Raw genomic sequence first — 18,866 nt, forward strand, 5'->3', positions numbered from 1 at the left:
AAATCGCGAATAAAAAATATTCTTGCCAAGGCCCAGCGCCGCATCTTACCTCCTCCCGAGCTGAGTGCTGACTTTTCTCGTTTTCCCACGGCTTAATCGCGGTGGGATCCCGCCCGTCCCGCACCCGCCGGGGGCAGCGGCCGCCAGCCGCGATGTGACAGCGGCTTCGCCCCGGGGCAGCGCCGGCGGAGACCGCTCCCCCCCGCAGCCACCGGCGCCGCGGGTGCCACCGGCGGGGCCGGGCGATGCCACCCCGGGCGGCGGGGGCCGGAGCTCCCGCGGGGCCGTGCACGGGTGGATGGTCACGGCCGCGGGCGGGGCGGGGGGGGGCGGCCGGTCCCTGCGCTGCTTTTAACGCGCTTTGCCGGGCTCGGCGGGGCCAGGCGGCGGCGGCGGCGCGGCGGGAGCGGAGCGGGGCGGCGGGGGGGGGGTCATGGCGGGGGGGCGGGAGGCGGCCATGCCCGCCTGCTTCGCGGGGCTGGGCGCGGGCAGCCCGCGGCCGCGGCAGAAGCGCGGCGGGATGTTCTGCAGCGTGGAGGACGCCTTCGACAACAAGACGCTGGACTTCGCCTCGCTCGGCGCCCCCGGCCGCGGGACCCCCTCCTCCGCCGGCCCCGGCCCCGCCGCGCCGCCCCCGGCGCCCGCCCCCCCGGGAGAGCTGCCCGACGGCTGCCCGCAGGTAAGGGGCGGCTGCGGCGGGGGCAGGCACGGAGCCAACGGGCGGGGGGAGATACGGCCCGGCGCCCTCGGCCCCCCCGGCGGTACCAGCGGCCCGGGGCCGTCCCGGCCGAGACCCCGCGGGAGGGCGAGCGGGGGCCCCGTCCCGTCGCAGCCCGTGGCGCGTCCGGGAAGGGGGCCGGGGCCGGGCAGAGGCCGGCGGAGGGGCCGCTGGCAGGGGACGGTCCGAGGTGGGGGCGAGCGGCCACTTCTCCTTCGGGGGACGCAACTTCCACGTGCCCCCGCGCCCGCCGGCCCCTGTCCGCGGCGGCAGTGCCGGGGTGGGGGGATGCGTGCCCCGTCCCGCCGCCGGTCCCGCAGGGACCACCCGAGCGGCCCCGCTCCGCTCCCGGCCCCGCTCCGCTCCCGGCCCCGCTCCGCTCCCGGCCCCCCGGGCCCGCTTTGTCTGCGGCGCCGGGAGCGCGGCCCCGGGCGGGCGGGGGGCGCGCGCGCGGGCGGGGCCGTGCCGGCAGGGACACGCACAGAGGCAGGGGCTGGCAGAGGCGGGCGGAGCGCGGCGGGGACATGTCGCACCAGGGCAAGAAGAGCGTCCCCCGCATCACGGTGAGGGACTCCCCGGCGCGGCGCGGCGCGGCGCGGGGGCGGGCGGCACCCCCGGCGGCTGCGGGCCCGGTGCCCGTCCGGCGGTGGTGGAGCGGGTCGGTGCCCGCCGCCCGCGGGGCCGGACGCCCGGGGAGCGCTGCGGGGGCTTTGTCCGCTCGTGGGGGTCGGGACCTGGCGGCCGGCGCTGCCGGAGCAGCCCTCCCTCCCGGGCAGGGGCTGCGGGAGGTGTTGGGGGGGGGCAGCCCCCGGCCCCGCCGCTCCCTTTGTTGGCCGCGGCCCGGCCCCGGCGCTTTGTCTGCGCGGGCGGGGGCGCAGCCGGGGTCCCGCCGGCCGGGGGACAAAGGCCGGCGCGACCCTCACCGCGGCCGCGGGGCCGCCCCGCCGCCGCCCCAACTTTCCTTTGGGCTCTGGGGCGGAAAACGTGTTTTGGGACCGCTTTTTCCGCGGAACGGGCTCGGCGAGGGGGGAAGCATCCGCCTGCCGTGTTCCCTGCCCCCCTGCCCGGCCTCTGCTCGCCCCGGTGGCCGCGGCCGCCTCCGCCCCCGGAGCGGCAGCCGCGCTCCCCCCGGGATCCGGGCAGCCGGCGCCCCCCCGCCGGGCGGGGGTGGGAGGGGATTCCCCTCGCGGTGCCAGCGCTCCGCGGCGGCGGTCGGGGAAAAGCTCCGGATCGCGATGCTTTTTTTTCCGCTCGTTTTGCTGCCTCACGGCTGAGTTTCCTTCAAAACATCCCGGTGGCTCCGGGCGCTGCCGGGGCCGGTGCCCAGCCCGTTCCTCTGCAGCGGGAGCGGATTTGGGGCGTGCGGGGCTGAAGCTGGTGTGGCCCCGCTGGGATGGGGATGGGATGGGGTGGGCACGGGGAGAGGATGAGGATGGGGATGGGGAGAGGATGAGGATGGGAACGGGGAGAGGAAGAGGATGGGGGTGGGGTGAGGATGGGCCCCACAAGGGGAGGGGCCGTAGCGCTCTCCCATGGGGCAGAGGCTTGAGCAGAGGCTTCTTTCGATTGATTTTATGGGACAAGAGAACAATAAAGATGCGTTAAAACCCTTGATACTTCTAAAAAACAATTCTTTAATAATTGTGGGGGGTTTCGTATGCCAGTGCTCTCTTTAAAGCAAGACTCCAAAATGTTTTCCAGGCTGTTTCGCATCAGCACACGTTGTGTGTTGTGAGTCCGGGCTGTGCTGCCACGTGCTCTTCCGTCCCTCGCTTGTTTTTGCGCTAGGGCCATGCTCTTTGTGTTGCCCATTTTAGCCTTGGTAGTAATTTTTCCAGCAACACCAGAGAGGAGGGAAGGAATCCTCTTAAATTAGGCTGCGCTAACACATTGACGCAGATGCTGCTGCTTTCTAATTTTTCTGGTTAAAGATTTTGCAAATCTGACAACTGTGCCAGTGTCTTGCTTTGATGTGAGGAAAGTCCTTGAGGCATTATCTGCCTCAGACAAGCCTGTGAAAACTAACGAACATCAGTAAATTACCAGGTTAATAAGATGCTCGTAAAAGTCTCAGTAGTGGGAGCCGATGGAGGAGGCAGGACACGGCCGAGCTGCAGGATGTCGTCTTACAAACCTTTTAAAACTGCTGAGAGCTTTGGTCAGCCCCTGGACCTGCTCTGGAGGGGCTGTTGGTGGGCTGTCGCGGGGTGATGTGCCCCCTGCTCGCTCCCTTCAGCCGGCTCTGCTCAGAGCTGCGCGGCCCAGAGCCCTGGAACGGGGGGACATTCTGGTACCCGGGGCTGGGCCGGGCGGCGTCTGCCCCGGGCTCGTGCCGCGCTTCCGGGGACCTCTGCGTTCCTCCCAGTGACTATTTTATATGGTTCCCTTTGTGAAATACAGCTGGGCTTTGCTGTCAGATAGTTTGGACATTCAGCTAAACTTGCGTGGTTGAAGGGCAAAATATTAAGTCTTAGGCTTAATGAAAGCTCATAATGAGTCAAGTAGCATCCAAAAAAGTAATGTTTAAAAAACTGATTTTTTTCCCATTAGAGTGACCAGCTTCTGATCAAAGGAGGAAAAATTGTCAACGATGATCAGTCATTTTATGCAGACATTTATGTGGAAGACGGTTTAATAAAGTAAGTTAAAAATTTATATTTGGTAATGTAATTTCCAGGCATGATACAGTGCCGTGGGATTTGAACAAGGTTCCCTTCTGTCATTTTTCTCTTGGAAATATGTTTCGTTTTTGAAAAACAAGGACAGCTTTGTAGAATAGTGTCAAGAAGGAGCTCCATTAGTGTGCGTCTGTGGCTGGGAGGACGGACAGGCTGGCAGCCCGTGCTCCGCTGTAAGCTGGGCGGGGGACAGGTGAGGAGCCAGGTGTAGCGCTGCGAAGGCACACGAGCGGCACACGGTGCGGCACGGAGACCGCAGCGGCTCCTCCCTTCCGCGCAGGGTCCCTCGGGTGGTGGCCCGATGTGTCCCAGCGCTGAGGGGTGGGCTGGGAGCTGCTGGGCCGGGAGGGGTGGGTGGGAGCTGGGGGGGGCTGGGAGCTGCGGTGGGACCCCAGCTCCGCTCCTGCGCCCGACCGAGCGCCCTGCGTGCAGCTGCCCCCGGGGGGAGCCCGAGCGGTGCCCGTGGGTGCGCACCCACGAGCAGCGCTTAGAAGTAGTTGCTTTTGCATCCTCACTTAAAAGCCGTTGCCAATTAACAGGAGATCTTAATATCGTTTTCAGGCAAATTGGAGAAAACCTGATTGTTCCTGGTGGCGTAAAGACAATTGATGCCTACGGGCAGATGGTGATGCCGGGGGGGATCGACGTCCACACCAGACTGCAGATGCCCGTCATGGGCATGACCCCTGCCGACGGCTTCTTCCAAGGCACAAAAGCTGCCCTGGCAGGAGGAACCACGATGATCAGTAAGACGGAGCAGCCTCTGAACAGATTTCTAAAGTAGAACACTGTTTAGCAAAATACCCTGGGCCTTTTATCGTCGCAGAGATTATTTACCCTCATAGCAGAGAAACGTTCGTTTTTGCTGCAGTAATCAAAGCATTACAAAGCTAATTAAAATGCATTATGTACCTTTCAGAACCTCCTTCTGTTGCTACGCACATCTATTAAAAATATATAGTTGCTCCTGCTTCACCTCATAAGAGAGTAAAATAGGAGAAAACTTTGAACACCTTTTAATATGTTTTCAGTAGCTTTGCAGCTGTGTTTTTATATGAGTTTTTCAGCTCTTGGTGAGCACGGGTTCTGTTTTTGTGTTAGTGTAAAATAATTTAGATTTCTGTTTTGTTCTTGTTCTGGTGCCGAGGCCCGCTGTAGCATGTGGCTGAAGGACCAGCCTCAGCGAGTCCCGGCGTAGCTGGGTACCGACCCCGCGGCCCGTGCTGGGGGGAGCAGGAGCGATGCTGAGGGGGGCGGCGGGAGCTGGTGGGCGGTGGGTGACCGGCTGCCCGTGGGCGATGCCCGGGGGGGCTGTGCAAGGGTGTGCAAGGACACGCTGTGGCCACCGGCCGCTCTGGCGTGCTGTGCTGGGGGGGCTGTGTGAGAAAAAGCCACAAGAGTGGCAGTAACTTCGAGTTCCTTTGTGCCGTTTGTTGCACTTTATCCGGGAAGTTTATTATCCTTCATCTTTAATCAATGCTGTAAACGTGAGTTAGTATTAAAGCGTCTCCTGTTCACAGCAGTGAAGGCTCGCACAGGAGTGCGGGTGGCCGCGGCGCTCCCCGGGTGTTTCTCCTGCGCTCTCCCTGCTAACCCCGCGGTGTTCCCGCAGTTGACCACGTCTGCCCGGAGCCGGGGACCAGCCTCCTGGCTGCCTACGAGCAGTGGCGCGGCAGCGCCGACAGCCAGGCCTGCTGCGATTACTCCCTGCACGTCGACGTCCCCCGCTGGCACGAGAGCCTGAAGGAGGAGCTGGAAGCCCTGGTGAAGGACAAGGGTAAGGACGGGAGGAGCGGTGTCTGGCAGTAACCACACAAACAACACCCGCTCCGTAATGCCTGCAGCACGGGCACGTAGCAAGTCGCCATAGGGTAAGCTTTGATAGTTATTGCTGCTCTGCCGTGCTCCCCTTACCCAGGGATAAAAAGCAGCGTGGGCAGCAGGGCGAGGGGGGGGTTCTGCCCCTCTGCTCCGCTCTGTGAGACCCCCCTGCAGTGCTGCCTCCAGCGCTGGGGCACCAACAGCAGAAAGACACGGAGCTGTTGGAGCAGGGCCAGAGGAGGCCCCGGAGATGCTGGGAGGGCTGGAGCCCCTCTGCTGTGGGGACAGGCTGAGAGAGCTGGGGGGGTTCAGCCTGGAGAAGAGAAGGCTCCGGGGAGACCTTCCAGCCCCTTCCAGTCCCTAAAGGGGCTCCAGGAAAGCTGGGGAGGGACTCTGGAGCAGGGAGGGGAGCCGTGGGACAAGGGGGAAGGGTTTTACACTGCAAGAGGGGAGATTGAGATGAGATGTGAGGCAGAAATTGTTTGCTGTGAGGGGGGTGAGCCCCTGGCCCAGGTTGCCCAGAGCAGCTGTGGCTGCCCCATCCCTGGAGGGGTTCAAGGCCAGGTTGGACGGGGCTTGGAGCAACCTGGGCTGGTGGGAGGTGTCCCTGCCCAGGGCAGGGGGTGCCACTGGGTGGCCTTTAAGGTCCCTTCCAGCCCAAACCGTTCTGTGATTCTGTGATAAGGGGTGTGCACAGGGGACCATGCACCTTCGCTGTTGAGGTGTGAACTACCCGTCCTTTGCCATCTAGGAGAAAGGTGTGGACAGGGCTATTGCCACCGGATTGCTACCGTAAGATCTCGTTCCTGTGCTGTCGCCTTCGGGCAGTGTACAGCCCAGTCATGGAAATGGATTTGGGAAACTAAAGGAATGGTATCAGGCACTCTCGGTCAGGCTGCCTGATGTGCAGAAAAGTGTTTAAATAAAAACGCTCAAGACGGAACTTGTAGAATGAAACCAACCTTTGGGCTTTCCATAGAGATTTTGTTGTAATTCCTGCACACCCTGAAGTGTTCGCGGGACGTGGCTTGCTGCAAACCAGGCCATGCAGCAGGAATTCATGCATTTCATTAATACTTATTTCCATGTTCGGAACTACGTTTTGCTTTCAGATATGCTAATGTAGATCTAAATGACTTCAGTGTAATTTGCAGCCTTGCGAGCAAGGGCTTAATTGGCCAATTAACATAGAAATTTGCAGTGAATTTCCTATTAAAATGCAGAGTGGCTGCAGTAATGTAGCTATTCCAAGCTTATACCGGGTATTTTTCATATGCACGTTCCCATGAAATACAGTTTGTTTGTGATTTGATTGTGGTTGGGATTAGTTGCTGCCTCTATCCACATAAAACACAGCAGCAATTCTCCGGCTTCGACTCGGTGCTTCATCAGTCACGTTTTATCTTAGAAGTGAATGAGGGCTGTGCAATGCGGGATGCAAAGTACCGCGCATCCATTGCTCCGGGTTAATAACTGGCACGAAATAACACTGCTCTGATACTAAAGAGTTTCATCTTCTGCTGCAATTTCTAGTCTTAGCACTAATGCAGTAAATCAAACAGTTATCAGAAAGAAGCGGGGGATAAACCATAAATTGAAGCCACCTCTGGGGGGAGAACTCAGCTTGGAGCAATGCATTTGATTCCGTGAGTTTGCAGCACGTTACCGAGTACCCAAATCACAAATGGAGCGCGGGTTGGTTGTTTTGGTTCCCGTGCATGCAAGGGTCGGGGTGAATTGTCGTTCACGGCCCCCGCGCTTTGGCGTTCAGTTCTTGTGGGGACAGTCCCCGTTTCAGCCCGTAGATTGCTTTGCTTTCGGTCTAACTCCAGCCTGCACAAAGCCCCCCTGGTTCGAACGCCCCCTGCTCAGCCCGTACCGAGCTCTCAATGGGACAATAAACGCACGTTTCATTTTCGTTTCTCAAGGTGTGAACTCCTTCCTGGTTTTTATGGCTTACAAAGACAAGCTCCAGTGCAGCGATGCCCAGGTAACGCAGCCAGCGTCCAGTGGGAGCCCTCCCCAGGCTCCGGGCGTGAGCTGCGACGTGTCTGACGTTGGGCAACCCGCTGTCTCTTGGCAGATGTATGAAATATTCTGCATTATCCGAGACCTGGGGGCCATTGCCCAAGTGCATGCGGAAAACGGAGACATCATCGATGAGGTACAGTATTTATATGCCTTTAAATTACAGGTTGACCAGAGTACTTTGGTTTCAGGCAAAGTGCTGCCTTTAAGAGCTGGGCTGGATCGCTGGTGGGCGGTGGAGCGGTGCCAGCAGCTTCTGGCCTCAGCAGAGTCAGTGGGGGTGGGTGCAGCTGCGAGAGGAGCAGCAGCCCGCTGTGACACGGGTTGCCTTGGGGAGAGGACAGCGAGCGCTTCCCGGTGCCTGCTGTCCACGGGGCATCGTAGAGTCATAGAATCAGAGTCACCTAGGTTGGACCTTTCACATCATCGAGTCCAACCATCAAAGTAACTCTGACAAAAACCACCACTAAACCATATCTCTAAGCCCCACGTCTGCCCATCCTTTAAATCCCTCCAGGGATGGCGACTCCACCACTGCCCTGGGCAGCCTCTTCCAACGCTTGACAACCCTTTCCATGAAGAAATTGTTCCCAATATCCATCCTAAACCTCCCCTGGCACAACTGGAGGCCGTTTCCCCTTGTCCCATGGCCTGTTCCTTGGGAGAAGGGCCCGACCCCCCCTGGCTTCCCCCTCCTTTCAGGGAGCTGTAGAGAGCAAGAAGGTCTCCCCTCAGCCCCCTTTTCTCCAGGCTGAACACCCCCAGCTCCCTCAGCTGCTCCTCACCAGACTTGTGCTCCAGACCCCTCACCAGCTCCGTTGCCCTTCTCTGGACACGCTCTGGCCCCTCGGGGTCTGTCTTGTGGTGAGGGGCCCAAAACTGGACCCAGCCCTCGAGGTGGGGCCTCGCCAGCGCCCAGTACAGGGGGTCAGTCACTGCCCCAGTCCTTATGGCCACACTGTTCCTGACACAGGCCAGGATGCTGGTGGCCTCCTTGGCCACCTGGGCACACTGCTGGGGCCACACTAAAATCACCCCTCTTGCTCGGAGACCTCCACCAAGAGCTGTGCTGGTCGCCTTGCAGCAGAGCAGCCATGGTCGGTGTGTGTGGGTGGGCACTGAGCCCCACAGCGGGCGGGGGGCTGCAGACCCCCTGTCCCTGCATCCTGCCCCTGCACCAGGGGGGACCCGCTGACAGGACCGGGGGGGACCCGCTGACCGGGGGGGACCCGCTCCCCGGGGTAAGCTGAGAACCCAGGCGCTGGGGGGACAGGGCTGACGGGAGCCCCTGGGGTCACTGTCTGCAGGCAGGAGAACACACAGGAGGGTCAGGGGCCCCTGCTGAAATCGGCAGCGTCCTCCCGATTCCTCACGCACTCTGGGTTCTGTCCCAGGACTCTTCAGAGGGGCTCGTGGGTGGTTCCAGCACGTGCGCTTTGGGGCTGACTGGCTGCCCTAAGTGAGCCTTGGTCACACTGTCTGCGCGCTCGAGAAAATGGAGAGGTCTAGAAAGTAACCTTTTGAAACAACGTACCTCACACTTGGCAATATTTATTTCCCAAAACTGCTCTCAGGAACTTCCTTGGTATTGCAGACTTTGCTCGTGTTCATTACTTTTTACTTTTGGAAAATAAAATCTTAGGTGCGTGCTGCAATCAGATGACGGAAGGCAGAACTAGACTCGCAGTTCCTTTTGGCTTACGGTGACACGAGTGTTCAGGCTGGTGTGGGAGGAGAGTTTAAATGAAAGCGGGATCCCAGTCCTTCAGATGGGCTTCTTGGGACAAACAGGAGAAAGGCTAATGCCCAATTCCCACCTCCCCGGGATTTTATCTGAGAAACCTTTTCTTCAGCTGCCTGTGAAACATGGTGCGATCCCAAGCAGTTCGGTGTCTTCAGAAGTATTTCTTTAAGCTGTCAGCGTGATGACCTGGGGACAAACTCGGAGGATGTCTGCAACAGGAATACGGGGGATGGAAAAACAACCATCCTCTAAGAGCGGGAGCCTTTAAAGCCTGTGAGATCTGGTCCGTAGCGTTGGTTAATGTCCTTGCCTCTGCTGCAGCGGCTTACGGAGTGTCACAGGTATAAATGGTGTTGCCCGGTCACATTCATGAATTTCCATCGTCCTTCAGGTACTTCAGAAAAGGTGTTTTGTCCCCCGCATAGCTTCAGACGGGCTGTTCGTGTCACTCACTGCTCTTCCGTTCGTTTTCCTCCACCCAGGAGCAGAAGAGGCTGCTGGAACTCGGGATTACGGGGCCAGAAGGGCACGTGCTCAGCCGCCCCGAGGAGGTAACGTCTCCAGCCCTTCGTGGAGCTGCCGGGGGGTTCGGACCCACCGCTGCGGCGTTGGCCGAGGCGCCCGGGGACGTTTCTGCCCCAGTTCTGTGCCCGCAGGTGGAAGCGGAGGCGGTGTACCGCGCCATTACCATCGCCAAACAGGCCAACTGCCCCTTGTACGTCACCAAAGTGATGAGCAGAGGTGCAGCAGATGTGTTAGCTCAAGCAAAGAGGAAAGGTAACGCGCCGTTCTGTGTTTGCATGCTAAACGAGCCCATTTAAATATGGCCAGGAATATCAGTCTAGCTGCAAGGTTTAAGAACTCGTTATCACCCACGTTCTCTCACATTTTAAGGGTGCTAAAACTCAGTGTAGGCTTTTCTTTGCGGAGTGTGCCAGAGCTAATTGCTCTCAGCTGGGAAGATTTGAGGAAATGTGCTTGAAACTTTGACACCTGGATCTCAGTAGCTGCCGCTGAAAAAAAGGAAATAATTCACTTGCAATCGTTTGTCATGAACTAAATGAAAAATGGTCCCGGAGCAAACTCCAGCTTCAGAGCGGGGTTAGAGTGGGGAGAGCTGGGAGCGATCCTGCAGGGAGCAGGAGGCCGTGCCCGGGGACGGGGGGTCCGCAGCCGCCTCTGCCCCCAGCCGGGTGCCTGCCAGGGGCACTGGTTTGAGTTAGAGGAAGGCGAGGGGGTTTGTAGGTACAAACGTATGTTTGCTCTAAGGAGAAAACAGAGGGATTCAAAACCTGTTTTGTCAGCGTTTCCCAGTTGTACGAGGTAATCTGAGGGATTAATGTGAATTTAAGTGGGTGAAATAGTGAGAACACTGAAGATGAGTGAAACCGTGCCGTGCCGTTAGCCGCGGAGTGTGCGCGCGGTGTGAGGAGGCTGCAGGACACGCGGCGCGTTCGCCCTCACCCCCCGATTGCTCCGCAGGCACGGTTGTGTACGGCGAGCCCATCACCGCCAGCCTGGGCGCCGACGGCTCGCACTACTGGAGTAAAAACTGGGCCAAAGCTGCCGCCTTCGTCACGTCCCCCCCCATCAGCCCGGACCCCACCACGCCGGATCATCTCACCTCCCTCTTGTCCTGGTGAGTTCCGTGCCGGGGGGGATCCCTGAGCACATCCCTTGTGTTTGCATCCTGCCCACATTCATTCGGGTGCCGTTTCCAGCCCCAGGACCGCCTCCAGAGCGGGGCTGGATGGGGGTCGCAGCCCCCGACCTCCGTGGCACGACCCCCCCAGCTTTCCCCGGTGGGTAACAGCCTCTGCTTCCCGGGGCACCCCCCTCCCCCCATCCCTGGGCACTGGGGGTGCAGCAGCACAGCAGAGCTTGCACACAGTTCACCTCTCCCCTTCACATGATAATCAGAGTAGGAAAAAATTATCAATCGGCACGCTTTTCTATACCAAAAGAATAAATCTTCAGTGTTTTGAGCAGGGTGACTCTTTCAAAAGGGTCTAAATTGTGCTTGGATGAAGCCAGGTGATAGTTACCGGGTTTTTCCTGTAAAAATCAGGCTCACGTTGCCCGGTTCCTCCTTCAGAAGGGGAGATGCAAATATTAAAATGTTGTTTTAAACAGTAAAAATAATGTCCAGCTTAGGAGAGAACATCAATAGTGCTTGTGAGGCTGCTGTTTACGTCTATTAGATGATTCCAGTGCTTGATTCCTGCATAAATTAGTAGAGGGAGATGCCTCTGTGTACCCATAAAAGTGCCTTTTAGCTTGACTTCTTTTGGCATTTATGGCTTGTAAGTCGCCTGCCTTTGCAGTCGTCTTGGTGAAACCGATCTGAACCGAACAGACCCAGCACGGAGCCCCCAAGTCAGCAGTGCCCCAGGGAGTTCTCTGGGTGTGGGTGGCTTTTGCCTGAACAGAGGAGCGGTGTCACCGGTGGGGAGGTGGTGGCAGTGCCAGGGCGGTGGTGGCAGTGCCGAGGAGGTGGTGGCAGTGCCAGGGCGGTGGTGGCAGTGCCGAGGAGGTGGTGGCAGTGCCAAGGAGGTGGTGGCAGTGCCGAGGAGGTGGTGGCAGTGCCAGGGAGGGTGTTTGCACCGCAGGTGCCTCCTCTGACCTCCTCCGCCGTGCTTTGCCTAGCGGGGACCTGCAGGTCACTGGCAGCGCTCACTGCACCTTCAGCACCGCGCAGAAGGCTGTGGGGAAGGACAACTTCACCCTCATCCCTGAGGGAACCAACGGCATCGAAGAGCGGATGGCGATAATCTGGGAAAAGTGTGTGGTAAGTACTGAGAGAACGCTGATTCCCTGCGGAGCTGTGGATGAAAGCGCATGTGAGCAGCGCTTGTGCTAGGTGATGTCAGTGTCCTCGTTAATGCAAACGAGCCAGGAGGTGTGACATTGTCTAGACTGTTACTTCAGAGGAGTTTGCTAATGAGAGAAAATGTGACACTCGAATGCCTTCAAAGTGTCTTCAAAGGCTTCGTTAGGGGGATCATCCACCCCACTCTCACTCACAGGCGCAAGAGAAGGTCTCTCAAACACACTTTCCTGAGGGTAAGACGCGACGTTCCTCTGCCCTGGTGCTTGCAGGAGCGCTGGGGAGGCGGTTGGGGACAGGGTGTCTGTCCCTTGGTGGCCGTGGCCGTGCCCGCCAGCCCCGGGCCCCACCGCTGGGGACAGGTTCCCACGGCACCTCCATGGCGTCTGGGCAGCGGAGCTCTGCTGCCGAGGGAGAGCCGTGGTACATGGGCATGACGTCCCCCTGCACGGGACCACCCTGTCTGGCTGGGGGGACCGAGTCCCTGTCCCTGCGCGGGAGCACGCCGCCCTCCCAAGGCGCATCCCTGGGAGGCTCCAGCCGGCATCCCGCCGAGCAGGCACCTCTGTGCGGACTTCCAGGAGCTTGGGAACCAAGCCACCCTGAAGTCTCTATCTCTAAGATAAATAGAATTTATCTTAAGATAATAAATAAAGATGATAATTAGCACTATTTAGGTTCACTTCCAGTCTTTCTTCATTGTAATTTCGTTAACCGTCTTTGGTGAGCGTGAGGCACCTGTGCAGGGCGTTGGAGCTTACCAGTGCAGGTCTTGTTTTTAGAGACTTTAAATTTCAGAGTCGAGGGAAAATGAAAACCTCTGTTGCATGATTTAGCCGACAGGGACAAGGCTCAGCCCCCCCATATGTCTCCTGCAGTTCCCCGTAATTGCGGCCCCGTCGCCGTGTGGATCCTCACGCAGGGTCCAGGCACGGGGACGGGGCTGCTGCCCGCGGCTGGGAGCAGGACGTGTCTCCGGGGACGGTCCTTCTCCTCCTCTGTTTCCCAGGTCCCCGGGAAGATGGACGAGAACGATTTCGTGGCGGTGACCAGCACCAATGCCGCCAAGATCTTCAACTGCTACCCCAGGAAGGGGCGCGTCGCCGTGGGCGCTGACGCAGACCTGGTTTTGTGGAATCCCAAGGCTACCAAAATCATCTCAGCAAAAACCCACAATCTGGTAAAATATTTTTAAATTATTTTCTTGAGCTGGTTTTAGAGTCAGACGAGAGCGGTAAAGCAATGCATTTCTTCAGATCAGAAAGATCAGATCATTCAGTGAGGGAGGAGCCCTTCATGTGGGTAAAGCGATGAAGGACCATGCATTTCTTTTTTAACACACAAGTAAATGAAAATATCCTTTGGTTACTGTAAAGCTGGAGATTTGGGAAGGGGTAGGGTTGTAACTGAGTCGCAGAGTGACTGCTCTGAGACGGTCAGCCTCTGGTACACAAATTTTACGATCTTTTCTTTAAAAAAGAGGAACGGGTTATATTTTTGTCCAGGAAATTCACTTTTGCTTTTCAATAATTCTGCATTTTTTACTGTAAAGTTTATTTTTTGGGTAGTCTGTTAGTGATAGTAGTGGGAGCATTTGAAGAAAGCGGCACGATTTTGCACTTCCCACAAAACACACCTGACTTTGCAGACCTGTTTTGGTGGGAGACTTGCAGGGACTGGGAAGAAATGAGAAGAACTTCTGTCCCCGGATGGAGAACTTCGGCAGAGCTCTTCTGGGGCTTAGCGAGAATTGATTGTTCGCATACAGTCAAAGTCTAGTTTGCTCCAGGAGTGTCTTTTGGGCAAGTACTGAGTGTTTGGGGGATTTAGTTTCTCCATACCAGTTTGCTTTAGTTCAGCCCATTAGAAGACCCACCTTATTTGAAATGCGCGGCGTTAGTTCAGTACGACTGAGAGTGCGCGAGGAGCAAGGTACAAAAACGGGGTTGTGTGTGGAGTTGGCCAGACCATCACTTCTCTTCTTCAGTCTCGGCCACGCTGGATGTCTTGGTTTGTTCTTTCCAGAACGTGGAGTACAACATATTTGAAGGCACAGAGTGCCACGGCGTTCCCACCGTGGTCATAAGCCAGGGAAGAGTTGTTCTTGAAGATGGAAACCTCTTTGTCACCCAGGGGTCGGGTCGCTTCATTCCTCGAAAGACCTTCCCTGATTTTGTTTATAAAAGGATAAAGGCAAGAAACAGGGTAAGGAGAACTTTATTTGCAGTAATCCCGTGTTTTCCTGGCAATCTCTCTGCATTATTGTATTGCCGTCGCTGTTACAGTGACCTTCCTGGTAGAAGGAACAGGAAATTCCAGAAACAGGAATATTATTATTTCTTCTTGGAAATTTGTAATGTTGTCATGTTAAGTGCTTTGGTGTGTGGCTTAGCACATTAATCATTAATGCCTATTTTACTGTTATAACTAATAATACTACTATTATGAGTATTATTTGCTTATTTTGAAGTTATGAAGCAAAAATATTTTGCTTTATAGCAAATCTGGTTTTGTTTGTTTTGCACTGAGGCCGAAGGGAGGAATTCCTCCGCTACCTGTACTGGAAAAGTTTGTGTTGTTGTTGTATTCCCAGTGCCTGCTCTGCATCTCTCAAAGACTAATGGATGTAGCATTCGGTAGTTACTGGAAATGCAGTAAGATAAATCCTTCAGTGTGCTAGCTCAGCTTTATCAGGAGATACAAGGGCGTGCAAATATACGAAAAGCTTCTTAACAGCTCTGCCCTCCTCCCCTTTGCCGCGTGTTGTCGAGATTTTTGTTATGCGCTGTAGGTGAAGGCAGAGCAGAAATCATTGACCCCAAATTACCTGCAGAGGCACCAGCAGCGCTGGCAGCTGCGGCAGGAACCCCCGGCTCCCAGCGGGACTCCTGGGGGTGCCTCGGAGCCAGGGCGGGATGGGGATGGGGATATGTCACTGCCGGGTCCCTGCAGGATGGGAATGGGGATGGGGAGGGGGATGTGTCCCTGCCAGGTCCCTGCAGGATGGGGATGGGGTTGGATGGGACCTGCCAGGTCCCTGCAGGATGGGGATGGGGATGGGGCAGAGAGTCCCCGGGCTCCTTGTTCAGAGTCAAGCTGCATCTCTGTCGTTGTGGAAGCAGACACGCCGTGCCATATTTTTTATCAAAAAGGCTGGAGTTTGCTCAACACAAAGCTTGACGCGCGCTGAGCTGACACCGCTGCTGTGGCGGGGTGATGACCGTGCGTCAGCCCCGGCGGGGAGGGGTGGGTTTGTTCAGTTAATGGGTTCGGGCAGGCGTGTTCAGCGCTCTGCAAATGGCCCGGCGGCCTGCCCGTGCCAGCTCTCCATCCGTGATTTAACCAGAGCTTTTGACAGGAGCTGCGGTCAAACAGAGCGCTGGAAAACACTGAGCAGGGTATTTTCTTTACAAGATACTCAGCATGATGAAGACAAAGGTCATGTAAGAGAAACGTTTCTACAGAAAATGCTATATATGTCTTGATAACCTATCAGTCTGTGCCTTTTGAATTTGAAACCCAGCACTTTTCATCTTCAGAACAAGTCCCTTCTGACCCTGTGGTTGTCAAAGGCTGTCACTGCTTCGCCTGGGAGGAGAAACAGCCTTAAGCAAATCTGTGATGAAGCGCCGGTAACGAAGTCGTTAGGCTTTGGCTGCCCTGGCAGCCGTGAGCGCCCAGGGCTGAGCTCATCCTCCCCGCAGGGGGACCTGGCGGTCACACCGGGTGACACCGGCTGGGGCACGCGCCCCTGGGATGTTGTCCTCAGGGGAGCACGGCCCCGCGCACGCCGGGCACCCCCCGGCCGCCTCTCAGAGCCCCTTTTCCTGGAGGACAGGACCTTTGTGGGGGTGCAGCACTACGTTCCTGCAGGGTCCGGGAGCATCCCCTGCCTGGCGTTGAGGGTGGGAAGAGCCACTCTCTGCCTGGGGGGCGTCTGGTCTGGTCTCTCTGGGGGTGCAGCCTCCCCAAAAGCCCTCCGTAAGGGGTTAAGCACGGACAGCGGGACAAAAAGTCATTACGCATAGGTCGGGTCTGGTTCTTTTTCACCTCAGCTTAAATACATGCCTTACGCCTCCGCTTTCTCCCCGCTGGCAGCTGGCCGAAGTCCACGGTGTCCCCAGAGGGCTGTACGACGGACCCGTCCACGAGGTCCTGGCGAGCGCCAAAGCCGTGGCCCCCACCCCGGCGTCCAGGATCGCGCCCTGTGCCGGCAAAGCCCAGGCTCCTGCCGTGCGCAACCTCCATCAGTCGGGGTTCAGCTTGTCTGGTAGGGCCTGGGGACATGAAAGTCGGGGGGCTGCAGGCGGCGGGGGGGCTGGCTTGCGCGGGGATTGCACAGTCCCGGGCGCGTGTGAGCGGCAGGGCCAAGCTGAGGGATAGAAACTTAATTTTTGCTCAGTAAAAAGCAAGTCTTGCTGTTGCAGCAGCCTAAGGAATCTCTAGAACGTGTTAAGAGTGTCTGTGTAAATGCGCCGAGGAAGGTCTGTGTGAAGCCGGGGGGCTGCGAGCACTGGCCCCGCGCAGGGCAGAGGCTGCGGCCGCGGGAGCAGGACGGGGCTGAGGGCGACGGTGTCACCGCAGCCCTGCCCTGCTCCGCGGGGACGCTGCCGAGGCTGTCGGGGGGTCAGGACATCAGCCCCGGCTGCATCCCTGCGAGTCGGGGGTTAGAAGTTGTTGGGTTTGTAGAGATCAGCCAAATAACTCCATTTTCAGGAACGAGTAAGATCATTCCTTAGCTCTTTCTGCATAAGCAGGCAGCGGTTCAGCATCGCTCAGCTCAGCGTCCAGCAGCTTTGGGGACCTCAGAAAGACAACGCTCTGCCCTAAAATGACTCTTGTAATGTTTTCTTAGCTGGTTGAAAGCAGATGGATCATACGCGGCTTCTCAATTCTGAAAGGGGGCCTACAGGAAAGATGGGGATGGACTTTTTAGCCAGGCCTGTTGCGATAGGACAAGGGGCAATGACTTTAAACTAAAAGAGGGAAGATTTGGGCTACATATAAGGAAGAAATGTTTCATGCTGAGGGTGGTGAGCCCCTGGCCCAGGTTGCCCAGAGCAGCTGTGGCTGCCCCATCCCTGGAGGGGTTCAAGGCCAGGTTGGACGGGGCTTGGAGCAACCTGGGCTGGTGGGAGGTGTCCCTGCCCAGGGCAGGGGGTGCCACTGGGTGGCCTTTAAGGTCCCTTCCCACCCAAACCGTTCTGTGATTCTATGATATATTGTTTAATAAATGTTCAAGGTCCCACTTTTTATTATATAGAAACTGTTTATTTACAGCAAAGCCATTTATAATGCTTTCCAGAAAGAAGCAATAAAAAATAAATACATTCAGGCAAATAAAGGCATTCCAAACTGTACTATGATAATATAGTGTCCAAAATGATATACAGCGAAAGCATTAGTATTTCCCAGGAAGGGAATGTTTTATGACTCGTGCATTTAGAGCAGCGGGACACCTCCCTGGTGCCGACAGCACCCCCCATGCCTTTCCTCTCCCCCAGGCTCGCAGGCGGACGACCACATCGCCCGGCGCACGGCGCAGAAGATCATGGCCCCCCCGGGCGGCCGCTCCAACATCACCTCGCTGTCCTGAGGGGCAGTGGGGGCTGCGCGCTCCCCCTGCCCCACGGCGTGGCTGCCCTCCCCGCTGCCGGGGGCTGCTCGCGTCCTGCAGGGCCAGCCGGGAAGGGGACGGTGGGTTTCCTCAAGCTCAGGATGGACATCGAGCATTCCTCAGCTGCCCCAGCCCCTTCTTCTTGTAGGTAGAAAATAGAGTGACCCCCCCGAGAGGTAGTGCTCCCATCTCCGTTTCTCCCAGTCTGTTTCTGCAGTAGCCCCCTGGCCAGCCCTTCCCTCCTGCATGCGGGTGCCCCGGCGTGCGCTGGGCTGCGTGCTCGGCCCAGCCGCCGGCCCCCTCCCGCCCGGGGCGAAAATCAAGGTGCGTTTTGGCTGGAAAACGCTCCTTTCTAGTAGCATCCACTGCCCTGTTGAGTAGCGTCCACTGCCCTTTCTAGTCAAAGGACTTTTAACCGATAAGCACTTCCGACTCCGTGTTTTTACTACAGTGGGTTACACCTCGCGTTTGCAGTGTCCCCCAGCAGATCTCTACACCGCGGAGATCTCTACTCCGTCCTGGCCCTGCGCCCGTGGCCAAGCACCGCTCTGTGGGACGGCAGCGGCTGTCGGTCGCTGTGGTGGTCGCAGCCCCCGTGGGCAGGACGGGTGCTGGTGGCTCCTGGGACACCGAGCCGCGGCGGACGCGCCGGTGGGCTGCAGTCTTCCTCTTAGGCTTGTTTTTTAAAAGATTATTTATACAGTTTTTCAAGAACCGAGTGTAAGTCTTATAACCAATAACAAGGCTCATTTGAAGGCCAGTTGCATACGACAGACTCTTTTATAAAGGATATTATAGCCCGTTTATTATATTTAAAGGTATGTACAGTAAAGGTGAACCTCTATGCCACAAAGCTATGCATGTACCTCTAGCGGAATGGCTCGCCATTCGTTTTCTGTTCCTTGGCTTGAATAAAGTTTGTTGGAAATCGTAAAATAGTAGAAGTGGTTGGTCCATCTGAGTCAATTCTTGTGTTTTCTTCCTTTGGGTTTTTATGCACGAAGGTTTGTAACGCCTGTTCATGACTTTCACGTCACTGTACTCCCCTTTGACAATGAAAAGAGGCTTATTATTAACTGCGTAGGAATAATGGAGAATCTCACCTTTCTGCTTAGATCAGATTTGGGGTCACAAAAGCCTCTGGTTTGTAAATAAAGCTAAAATACCAGGAGGATGGTCAGATTTGGCCCCTAGGTCCAGACTGCTTCGATGCCCGTGAGAGGCAGCTGCAGTCGGAGCTGCTGTACCTGGCGGTGTCTCCTCGGGCCATGGCAGACGCTCATTTCCAGCTCTGTCCGGGAGCAGGGAGCGAAAAGGGGAACAGAAGAGCTGTGGAAACAGGAGCAAGCGTCTGCTCCATAGGTGAAAGCTGAAATCGTACTGCTCAGCAGCTCTGGATGCACTAACCCATGAGTTAAATATGAATGAATGCA

General features: G+C 57.1%; 1 protein-coding gene across 1 annotated transcript; it reads left to right on the forward strand.

The window, feature by feature from the left end:
- Positions 1 to 1,242: 1,242 nt before the first annotated feature.
- DPYSL4 (dihydropyrimidinase like 4) lies at positions 1,243 to 18,303 on the forward strand. The gene is made up of 14 exons (XM_054205621.1): positions 1,243 to 1,281; positions 3,269 to 3,357; positions 3,958 to 4,142; positions 5,009 to 5,173; positions 7,146 to 7,207; positions 7,301 to 7,381; positions 9,472 to 9,540; positions 9,646 to 9,766; positions 10,472 to 10,628; positions 11,636 to 11,777; positions 12,826 to 12,996; positions 13,842 to 14,021; positions 15,915 to 16,086; positions 17,321 to 18,303. The coding sequence occupies exons 1-14, from the start codon at positions 1,243 to 1,245 to the stop codon at positions 17,410 to 17,412; spliced, it is 1,725 nt and encodes a 574-aa protein (XP_054061596.1). The 3' UTR covers positions 17,413 to 18,303.
- The last annotated feature ends 563 nt before the right edge of the window (positions 18,304 to 18,866 follow it).

The sequence above is a fragment of the Rissa tridactyla genome, chromosome 6, assembly GCF_028500815.1.
Source record: "Rissa tridactyla isolate bRisTri1 chromosome 6, bRisTri1.patW.cur.20221130, whole genome shotgun sequence".
In the NCBI taxonomy this organism is placed as follows: domain Eukaryota; kingdom Metazoa; phylum Chordata; class Aves; order Charadriiformes; family Laridae; genus Rissa; species Rissa tridactyla.

Coding starts and splice junctions, on each gene's coding strand:
- DPYSL4 (XM_054205621.1), top strand. CDS start 1,243: ATGTCGCACCAGGGCAAGAAGAGCGTCCCCCGCATCACG. Junction 5,174..7,145: donor AGCCCTGGTGAAGGACAAGG/GTAAGGACGGGA, acceptor TCGTTTCTCAAG/GTGTGAACTCCTTCCTGGTT. Junction 11,778..12,825: donor TAATCTGGGAAAAGTGTGTG/GTAAGTACTGAG, acceptor TCTGTTTCCCAG/GTCCCCGGGAAGATGGACGA.